Consider the following 11176-nt stretch of genomic DNA (forward strand, 5'->3'; position numbering starts at 1 on the left):
GTGTGAGAAAGAGGACATGGAGGAAAGTGTGGACTTGGAAGAGAAAAGTGTGGACTTGGAAGACATGGAACCACTCAGTGCAGCAGACGCTAAGGAACCTGGCCATGTCTCCCGGGAGACAGGAGTGTGGAGAAAAACATCCAATGCTTTTCGACAATTTTCAATCAATCTGGAAAGAAAAGTATGGGACAAAATATGTCCATTGCACAACTCCACAAAGCTCAGAAAGCCATGGAGTCACTATCTATATGACCAATTCAAACAAAAAAATGCTTGCTGCACACTTTCGTTTAAGTATCAGCACATTAAACCTTTGCTGAGCAGAAAAAAACAATCTCCATATTTGCACATTGTGGCTGTATGCACATTTAAATCATGCTCTGCCAAATATATTTTCCAAAGAAAAAATAAACCAGACAAATATTCTCAAGTGAAAATCTGGGTCACACAGAAGGGGAAAATCCATCATAAAATAGGTGAAAGAAGGTTTAGGCCAGCGACCTATACAAAACGAGGCAAAATTGCACGCTCAATGACCCATGGACCAAGTAATTTTTTTTACAGCAAGCTTGCATCAACACCCACAGAAGAGCTACTGGCTGGGAATATGAGCAGCTGCCTCAACAAAAATGTCCTTAAGGTCATAGGATCAGAGGTAAGAAGAAGCCAGAACTTCCACAGAGACATGCTGATTGATGTGCACCTCACACAGAACATTTTAAGAGAGTGTGACACATCCCACTTCAAAATGCCAGGGTACATTCAACATTTCAGCATGGACCCTTTTGGGGTCCATTTGTTTACTGAAATGGGCATCAGCATTCTTCTTGAACACCTCAGAAGAAAAAGTTCTGTGACCCTCTACCTTGATGCCACTGGGGGACTCGTCACAAAAATCCCAAATCAAGGGAAAAAAGTGCTGTATTACTCCCTTACACTTCCAGGAGGGGGTCGGGATGCACCACCTCTCCCAGTGTCTGAAATGCTTTCCAGTGAACATTCAGTTCCCCCGATTACATTTTGGCTTATGCAGTTTACACTACATTTGTCAAGATATACACAAATACACATCACTCAGGTTGAAACTGATTATAGCTGGGCTCTGATGCACAGTGTCTTACTTGCATTTAATAAAGAGAATGTAACGTCTTATCTCAACAGAGCATATGACATTTGTCATCGGAAAATTTTGCCTGCTGATTTAAAACCATTCACTGTTCTGCATATGTGCTCTGCCCATGTCTTGAAAGCAGTCCGTCAGGCAATTTTCAGACAGACAGAAGACAAGGGCTTGGTAGAGTTTGCCACATTTTGCTTTGCCAGACTGCAAAATTCAAGCACCATGCTTGAAGCCACACAGATCTTCAGGGCATTATGTACCACCCTAACAACTCCAAAATACACGAAAAGTGTTGAGGAAAGTGTTTGTGCGTTGGGTCATATCATTAACAAATCCACAGAAAAACCCACTGAAGACACTGAACTGGAGGAAAACAAGTGTGACTTTGAAGAAAAAAAACATGCAAAAACGATAATGGCCAGTTCACCTTTCACTTTGTATTTTCATAAGGTGTTGGAAGAGGCTAGGAAGCAGGAGGCACATGACATCTCTGAAAATAACCCATACTTCTGTCCGGGAATCATCAGCATGCTATTTAATACCTATATTGGGATTTTTCCAATGTGGAGTGGCTTGCTTTTAGGGGATCTCAAAAGACATGCCTCAAGTCTAGCAGAGAAAGAAAAGACAAGGGACACCAACTGTCATGTGGAGAACTGGTTTGGAATTGTTAAACACTCCATCATGGGTAAAATAAAAAAAATGACACCAGGAACATTCATAAGAAAAATGTACCCATCATTGCAGGCCAGGTACAAAGAACATGTGATCCAACATAATTTGTCCCAAGGTTTATTGATCAAGCCTTTACCACCAATGGATGTTGAGGAACCCCATGAGACGTGGAAGAGGAAAGAAGCAAGGTTCCTAGGTACAAAGTCAAAATTCTACTCTGCTCCACACACAGTACCAGTCCCCCACAAAAAGCAAAGAAAACCCCCCAACACAATTTCTGTTCCTCCAATTACAAAGAATGTGGAACAAGAGTCAGCACATGATCCCTGTAATGTTCCAGCAGAAGTCCTTCTTTCAGAGAAAGAAGTAAGAATAATAATAACAAAAGTGACAGTTGGACAATTGTGCTGGAATTGTGAATTTTAAATGAAATTGTAATGTATAATTTAAGACAAAATATTCATGTTTATGTCATTGCAGGTTGACTTGCTGTGGACAAATAAACCAACAGAGCTACTTGTAGCTATTATGGAGGACACAGAAGAAAAAAACGAGTACCTGCTCCATCACAAAACATTTCAGACATTGAAGCCCCATAATTGGGTCTTTGGAGAGGTAAGCTCATTATGACAAGTTACTTTATTTATATGTAAGACAGTAACGCATTTGGGTCAGAATATAGGTCATTTCCGTGTCAATGTTGCAATGCTTTGTACTTGCTGATGGATTCAGGCAATAGAGAGTTACATTCGGGCCCTACTCAACAAAAAGGGTTCAACTACTCCCCTATACCAGTTGAGTCATTATACCACATATGTAATTCTGCATGGTACGATGGAGCAACTGGCACGACAAAGTTTACGAAAAGTAAGTAATTCCAGAATGTTTTTGAGTTTTTAAATCTACGCAAAAATAACAGTTGAATTTTTCCATTGTAGGTAAACTTTGAGAAATATGATGGGGCAATTACTTTTGTAAACATAAACAATGTGCACTGGAAGTTAGTGGTAAGTTAAAAGCATATTGTGTATTTCTGTACTCCATTACTCATATTAATGCATCCAGATACTAATGTTAGAAGGACACTGTATTGTTGTTGTTGTTATTATTCTTATTATTGTGAACCTAAATAAGAATAATAAGAAGATTCATGTATTATTTCTTTCTTTATCCTAGTACCTGGATGCTAAATCGGAAACAATCTTTGTGCTTGACCCTCAAAGTGGTTCCATGGAAATGGATGATGCCTCACATGCATGTGGCAGATTTGGGTACATTGTTTTGTTGTTTTCCCCATCAACCTGTGTATATTCACATTTATAACACTTTGACAAACTATCACAAAACTGATTCCATGTATTTCACCAACTTTAGTGAATACTTCATTGAGAGAAAAAATCAACATGGAAGAGAGGATTGGACCAACATCAAATGGAAGCCTGGCACAATACCTCACACATTTCAGAGTGATGGTGTTAGCTGTGGTGTATTCGTGATGCAGGTAATGACAGAATAAAATGTGTACATTAATGTGTCACAACTGTGTGTTTTTCCTGGTTTTTCATTGTACTGTTCACTGCTGTTTCTCTAGATGGCAAAACAGCTGGTGGAGAACTTCCCTAACATACCTGAGAGCATCAATATCAATCCATCAGATGAGTGGATGCAGCACTGTAGAAAGCAGATTGCAAAAGAAATTTTGATTGGATCAGGTATCATTTTCAAAATAAATATGAAAGTACTGTTGTATCTGATTACCCAGAATTACATTATAAGATTGACTTTAAAATAATTACAGTGTCAAGGGAAGAGTACTGTTCCATTTGTGGACAAAAAGAAGGAGTCCAAACAGAGGAGCACTGCATTTGGGTAATTATTACATTAAATCTCATGGTCATCACTAAACACTGCCAATGTAATGTATACTAACTACACTATGACATGGAAAAACAATTTACATATATTTCCAATTTTCTTCTTAGATACAGTGTGAATTATGCAGAAGGTGGTTTCACACTAAATGTCTGGACATAATGGTCCCACCTGAAGATGAATCATGGTCCTGTGTTTTGTGCTTATAATTTTTTTGTAGCAGATAATGTTTTGTTCTTATTTGTTACCATGTGTGTTTACTTTGTTACCATGTACAGTGTGTGTGTGTGTATATATATATATATGTGTGTATGTATGTATGTATGTATGGAAAATATATAAACGTTCAAAGTGTTTTGAAACTGTCTTTTTGTATTTTATTGAATACAACACTGGTTTTACTATTTTACTGTTTTATTTCTTATCTGAAAACAGAGAACATAAACAAATTACAAATTCTAACAAAGCAAAGTACAATTTCGCACAGTACAGAGAAACTCCAGAATTTAACAAAATCCAGCTAAGATGATTAATGAAAATATAAAATATTAATATCATCACACTGCTGATTGTGCAGGATTCATCAGTTGTTTTAACCCTTTAAAGCCGCACGTATCATATTTGATACACGAGTTTCTAAGACATATATTGAATCAGTGAGAGCAATACTTTCTTTGAAAACCTGTTGTATCTATTTTGATACGTGTATTCTGCCATCGTGTGGAATTTCACTGTACTGCAGGCAGTAGAGGGGTGATTTTTTAGCTTTTCAAAATGGCGGCTGCGATTGGATCAAGCAGAGAATGTCTAATATGGCGAGAAGTTTCACTCTCACTACACTTCCGGCTTCTGAACTGGTTGCAGTTCCACTCTGATTCCATATGAGGGCGCTCACAGGACGAGTGCAGAATGAATGGAGGTCTATGGCGAAAAACCCTCAAAATCCACTTTTCTCAGGATATAATTTTTTGTCTAGTAATTTGAATGTTGTATTCGAAAGGAGATGCAAAGAAATTACACATTGCTGGGTGTTAGATTTTTTAGAGTCACTTATTTGCTTTAAAAAGTCTTTCAAAATGTCAATGACGTCAGAATGCTGACGTCATTAGCAGAATGCTAGCGTGTTATGGGCAACAACAACTCAACCTGTAAGAAATCAAAACGACATAAGTACTCATTCATTCAACTTTCGACCTAAAACCCATGTTGAACTTGCAAAATCTACAATCACATCTGAGATTTCTCAACTGCAATCGGGTGAAAGAGACAAATTTAGCCGTCTAGCCCCATTGACTCCCATTCATTTTGCACTCATGGCGAGCGCCCCCAGTGGAACTCTGGTGGTACTACAACCAAAATTCGGTACAATAGGGCTTAATAGGGAGTGGGCAGGCTCTCCGTAGACGGGCTCTGGATCAAGCCAGACGCTTTCGGCAGTAAAATAAAGGCTAATTTCAAGTTGTTAAGATAAAAAATAATATTGGATTGCGCCTGATATAATTAATTTAACACTTTCTGAATTGAAATAATGCATAATTACTTAATAATTTAATCGTTAAATTACAAGTAAATCGTGTTGGAAATTGTGTATCAAATTTGATACTGCAGGTCTTAATGGTAATGTCAAATTGTAGTAATGTTATCTACTTTATGACTACCACAATGCAAACACACACAATATTGGGATGATTCAATTAATGGCAATTAATGACTGAAATCCCATAGTAACCCTCTGGGCTATAGACGTATTGCAGATGAGCAAACACTCTTAAAAATACGTCTTCCAGATGTAAAATGCACATCAAATAGTCGGTGCTATCTGGGATATGTCGCCCATTTTCGGGCGGGAGGAAGCTAAGTGTGACTTTTTTTTTACGACCCTTTAACATATCAGAAAAGGTAGGTATCGTTTGAAAGAACTCTTTTTAAATTTTTTGAAAATATAAATTACATTACATTTGGACATTGTCCTGCCAAGAAACGGCGGATAAAAGACAATATATATATATAATTTTTATTATGATTTTGCATATCTTTCTTATTTGTCATGGAATAACTCAGGAAGGAAATAAGGTAGGAGGAACATTCTTTTTTAGTGAAGTCCCCCTACAATAAAATAATAATTTTTGGATAAAGGAATCAAAACAGCATTTTGAAAAGAGATGGCCTTTTTGTACAGTCTTTAACACCCCCTCATGGGCATTTTTTTCTCCATGAAGAATATCTTGTCATAAAAGCAATAGATTATGTTAATTTTGGGCTCATTTTAATTGTAATAATATGCTGTAAAAAATGAAGTGCCATTTTCAATTATCTGAGAATGTTTCATGAGCTGTATGATGTTTTTGACACATTGCAGTACATTATTTTATAGATTATGAAAAAAAAAAAATTCTATTTATCAGCAAATAACTCAGCAATACTTAAGAGTTTTTCAAAGTGGATACATTCACTGTAAAGTTCAGACTCTAAGCTTTCAAATGACATCAACTTTGTGTTAATCAAGGCAAGATTTTTGAAAAATATGGTAATGAATATTTTCGCAGCTAGGTGGCGCCTGCTGGCGGTACACTCGGTTTTAGAGGGATTACTCAGCACTCGTTAGGAGTTAATAAATGTAATTAGATGCATTAAAAAGCTGAGATCCTAAGCTTTAAAATGATATATAATTTGTGTTGTTCCATTCAGTGGTTGCTTAGTAATAAAAAAAAAAATTTCCGAATGGGAATAAATCAAATAAATAAATAAAAAAGCCATAGGCCGCCTAAAGCTATAGGCCGCCAAAGTGCATCTTTGCACTTTGTTGGTGCAAAGATGCAAGCATTGCACCAACAATCACTTCTCACATGTGTACTGTGAGAAGTGTAAGGTGCATCTTTGCCTGAACAAAGACAGAAACTGCTATGTTTTCAAACTGCTAAAGGCATAATAGATTTTTTGTATCTAAACTCTACACGGTTGTAAGTAAAACGTTCCCCAAAAGCCTGATGTATCAAATGTGATACAAAAAATATATCATAAACAAAATGAGTTTGCAAATTTTTTTTTTTTTTTTTTTTGATTCAAGGCTTAATAAACATCTAATTTCCCAAAATATATAATTTTCTGCCATTTTTTTAATGTGTCAGGCTTTAAAGGGTTAAAATAACTGTTAGTGTATTGATTTCTTTTTACCGATTCAGCACTTAGGTTTCAGTAGTTTTAACTAATTAGTCATGTTGTGTAAAGTTTAGTGTACATGTTGTTGTAAATTTTAGCTGAATTTTAGGTGAAACTTCATTAATATGTATATGTTCAGTAGGCTCCAAGGAAGAAATTCATGGTTGTCCTAAATATTTGTGTTCCCTATATTGTAAATTCTATTGAGTGTAAAATTCTACTGTATATCAAAGTTACTATAATTCTACAGATATGACATGCCAAACAATGATTTCACAGTACCCAAACTACGAGGTGTATTTTATTTTGAGGTTTATATTGAAACTTCCAAGACCGAGTTAGTGCAACTTGAGAATGTTACATGTTGTAAGTTACACAAAACCTCCAATGTTGGATTTAAGAAATACTTATTGAAAAATTGAACACCAAGAAAGTTTAGAATATCTGAATGTTATCTCCAAACACTAGGCCATTACTGAACTGTACATATTCAGAACCACGCATTAAGTTAAATAATGCAAAGTTATAGCTTTAGATTTGATATTTGCTGAGGCTGCCTGTACGAACAGAAAACTGATATTGGTTTATGTAAAACTTTCCATAATTTACCAAAGAGATATTGTAAAGGTTGTAGAATATTACTAGTGACCTGACTTACTACTGAGGAAAATTTGCCAATACCTCCCTACTGTACATACGGTACACAGAAATGAATATGGAAAAATTACAGTAATTCACCTGAAGTAATTTGTCATGTGCCAAAGGCTGTAGTGCTTTCCTAGTGACCACTCTGACTTACTACAGGAGACATTTTGACAATACCTCTCTAACTGTACAATTGTCAAATGATTATGAAAATAATGACTGTAATTCACCTAATGTATTTTTTTGATGTTCCAAAGGGTTTTTAACCCTTTGTTAGAAAAATGAAACTTAGTACACAGGATTCCACTCATTATGGTGATCCCAATCAATATCTTACATTAAGACTCTACCCATTACACTAGTGGCCATTTTGAAAAGTACATTTTCATTTTTTTAATACTTCTCATTCAAAATTGGTTAAATTATGGCAAAAATAGCTCACATGATCTTTGGACCGTCTCTTTTGGTATCAGGCTAACCTTAAGCTACATTAGCATTAAGCTGACTTAGCTTGCTGATTTGGGCAACATGCATTTGTGTGCTCAATCTTAAATTTAAGTCTCTCCTCAGCAGCTTGGTAAGACAGCATCAACTGTGGCAGAAGCTGCTAAACCTTGTTACAAGCCCTGAACCATTCTGGTTGTTGGTTTGAACTTTGTGTGCCACATGCCATGCCCAGGACGAAGAGGTACTGTGGCCTTAAAGGTTGTATCAGTGATTTTAGGTCCAAACATAAATTAATTATCTTTCCTAATGATCCGCCAGCTGGGTGTCCCATTAGCAGGCTGTCAAAAAAACGTGTCTCTGTAGGCAGCCTAGGCTCTGATATCTGCACACAAAAACAACTGCTTTCAACAACATAAACAAAGTTTTCCACCCAATCACCACCAGGTGGCGCTAAACATGTTGAGCTCATCCTGTCGGTGATTGGTTGGAGCAGTGTTTATTTTGGTTTTGAGTGTTTAGTTATACCCATTGTTTTTGTGTGCAGATCTCAGAGCCTAGGCTGCCCACAGATACGCGTTTTTTTGACAGCCTGCTTATGGGACAGCCAGCTAGTGGATCGTTAGGAAAGATTAGATTAATGTGTTAATTTATATTTGGACCTAAAATCACTCATACAACCTTTAAGTAGTGGAAAAGTTTCTTCTGTTCCAGACATGGTGTCTATATGTGAAGGAACTCGCTGAATCCAAAATGCAGGAATTTTATATAAAAATTATGCTTTATTATCTTATTACTCGTCTTGATCTTGCTGGTGCTTTGGGGGCTTGGCCCTGTATCTGTGCTTGCAGTTATATTTTGTTCTTTAACCTGTAACCAAGAATACTAACACACACACATTTGGCAAAGCTTTAACTTTTTAACAGGAGACTTCTCAAAACCTTTTTCTCGTTCTTTCTCTCAAGGATAAGACACTTATACTGTAAAATATAGACTTTGACTAAAAAATGGTCTCTCAATATAGGTTTCAATGACCCCTGAGACCATTACTATCACCGTAGCCAAGAAAAGCAGATGGATGTTGTGAAACGTTATAGAAGTCCATATTTCTGCAAGCCGGGCTAAATGAGCAAGCCCTTTAATGCATTCCTGGCATGGGCCAGACCCTTCAGTCACACCTCAGATAGCAAATACAGGCATTTAAATGATACATGAAATAATATTTTCAATAATCAAACAAGTAATTTCTATAACAAATTAAAATGTTTAAGTTGATATTTAATCTTTAAAAGCATTTTTGTAATGTTGAAAAGATGATTACGCTAAAATATTTGCAGTTTTTTAATCAATGAAAGAAATGTGTTGTACAAGAAACAACCATTGTAAAACCTACTTTTACCTAATACATTTATCAAAACTAATTGAGTAGAGACATCACTAGAAGCATACAATAACCTTTGAAACTTGAAAAAGGTGAAATTATTTGTTTTCATAAAATGTATGTAGCCTACTTAACTTATAGTATAGGCAGGTATTGTCAATATTTCACCTGTATTAAGTCAGTCCTTGAAATAACTACAACCTTTGGATATATAAAAAAAACAATAGGACATAATAAACATATGTAATAATAAGCTTATTACATACATATGTAATAATTGTACAGTAAGGCAGTTTTTGTCAAAATTTCACCTGTAGTAAGTCACTCTGAGCTGTAGGAAAGCACTACAGCCTTTGAAACATGAAAAAATACTTACAGTGAATTACAGTTATTTTCTTAAAAACCTTTTTGTCAACTGTACGTACAGTAAGGCAGTTTTTGTCAAAATTTCACCTGTAGTAAGACACTCTGAGCTGTAGGAAAGCACTACAGCCTTTGAAACATGAAAAAATACTTACAGTGAATTACAGTTATTTTCTTAAAAACCTTTTTGTCAACTGTACGTACAGTAAGGCAGTTTTTGTCAAAATTTCACCTGTAGTAAGACACTCTGAGCTGTAGGAAAGCACTACAGCCTTTGAAACATGAAAAAATACTTACAGTGAATTACAGTTATTTTCTTAAAAACATTTTTGTCAACTGTACGTACAGTAAGGCAGTTTTTGTTAAAATTTCACCTGTAGTAAGTCACTCTGAGCTGTAAGAAAGCACTACAGCCTTTGAAACATGAAAAAATACTTACAGTGAATTACAGTTATTTTCTTAAAAACCTTTTTGTCAACTGTACGTACAGTAAGGCAGTTTTTGTTAAAATTTCACCTGTGGTAAGTCAGCCTGGGCCGTAGGAAAGCACTACAGCCTTTGAAACATGAAAAAATACTTACAGTGAATTACAGTTATTTTCTTAAAAACATTTTTGTCAACTGTACGTACAGTAAGGCAGTTTTTGTTAAAATTTCACCTGTAGTAAGTCACTCTGAGCTGTAAGAAAGTACTACAGCCTTTGAAACATGAAAAAATACTTACAGTGAATTACAGTTATTTTCTTAAAAACATTTTTGTCAACTGTACGTACAGTAAGGCAGTTTTTGTTAAAATTTCACCTGTGGTAAGTCAGCCTGGGCCGTAGGAAAGCACTACAGCCTTTGAAACATGAAAAAATACTTACAGTGAATTACAGTTATTTTCTTAAAAACATTTTTGTCAACTGTACGTACAGTAAGGCAGTTTTTGTTAAAATTTCACCTGTAGTAAGTCACTCTGAGCTGTAAGAAAGTACTACAGCCTTTGAAACATGAAAAAATACTTACAGTGAATTACAGTTATTTAAAAAAAAAACATTTTTGTCAACTGTACATACATACAGTAAGGCAGTTTTTGTCAAAATTTCACCTGTAGTAAGTCACTCTGAGCTGTAGGAAAGCACTACAGCCTTTGAAACACGAAAAAATACTTACAGTGAATTACAGTTATTTTTTTAAAAAAAAACATTTTTGTCAACTGTACGTACAGTAAGGCAGTTTTTGTCAAAATTTCACCTGTAGTAAGTCACTCTGAGCTGTAAGAAAGTACTACAGCCTTTGAAACACGAAAAAATACTTACAGTGAATTACAGTTATTTAAAAAAAAAAAACATTTTTGTCAACTGTACGTACAGTAAGGCAGTTTTTGTCAAAATTTCACCTGTAGTAAGTCACTCTGAGCTGTAAGAAAGTACTACAGCCTTTGAAACACGAAAAAATACTTACAGTGAATTACAGTTATTTAAAAAAAAAAAAAACATTTTTGTCAACTGTACGTACAGTAAGGCAGTTTTTGTC

General features: G+C 35.5%; 1 protein-coding gene across 3 annotated transcripts; it reads left to right on the plus strand.

Annotated features, from left to right (window-relative positions):
* The first annotated feature begins 383 nt into the window (after positions 1–383).
* LOC311288032 (uncharacterized protein) lies at positions 384–3931 on the plus strand. 3 transcript variants are annotated; one of them, XM_084405238.1, is made up of 8 exons: positions 384–2161; positions 2276–2662; positions 2734–2802; positions 2972–3066; positions 3170–3296; positions 3387–3507; positions 3594–3664; positions 3778–3931. In XM_084405238.1, exons 2-8 carry the CDS (start codon positions 2630–2632, stop codon positions 3874–3876), a joined length of 615 nt encoding a protein of 204 aa, XP_084261364.1. In that variant the 5' UTR covers positions 384–2161; positions 2276–2629; the 3' UTR covers positions 3877–3931. The 3 variants fall into 3 exon arrangements, 2 of the variants coding, with proteins under 2 accessions (XP_084261364.1, XP_084261365.1); XM_084405239.1 differs by lacking the exon at positions 2734–2802; XR_014626862.1 differs by lacking the exon at positions 2734–2802 and having other exon boundaries at positions 388–655; positions 1571–2161; positions 3387–3931.
* The last annotated feature ends 7245 nt before the right edge of the window (positions 3932–11176 follow it).

This window comes from Rutilus rutilus (assembly GCF_951802725.1).
Source record: "Rutilus rutilus genome assembly, chromosome: 3".
Classification (NCBI taxonomy): domain Eukaryota; kingdom Metazoa; phylum Chordata; class Actinopteri; order Cypriniformes; family Leuciscidae; genus Rutilus; species Rutilus rutilus.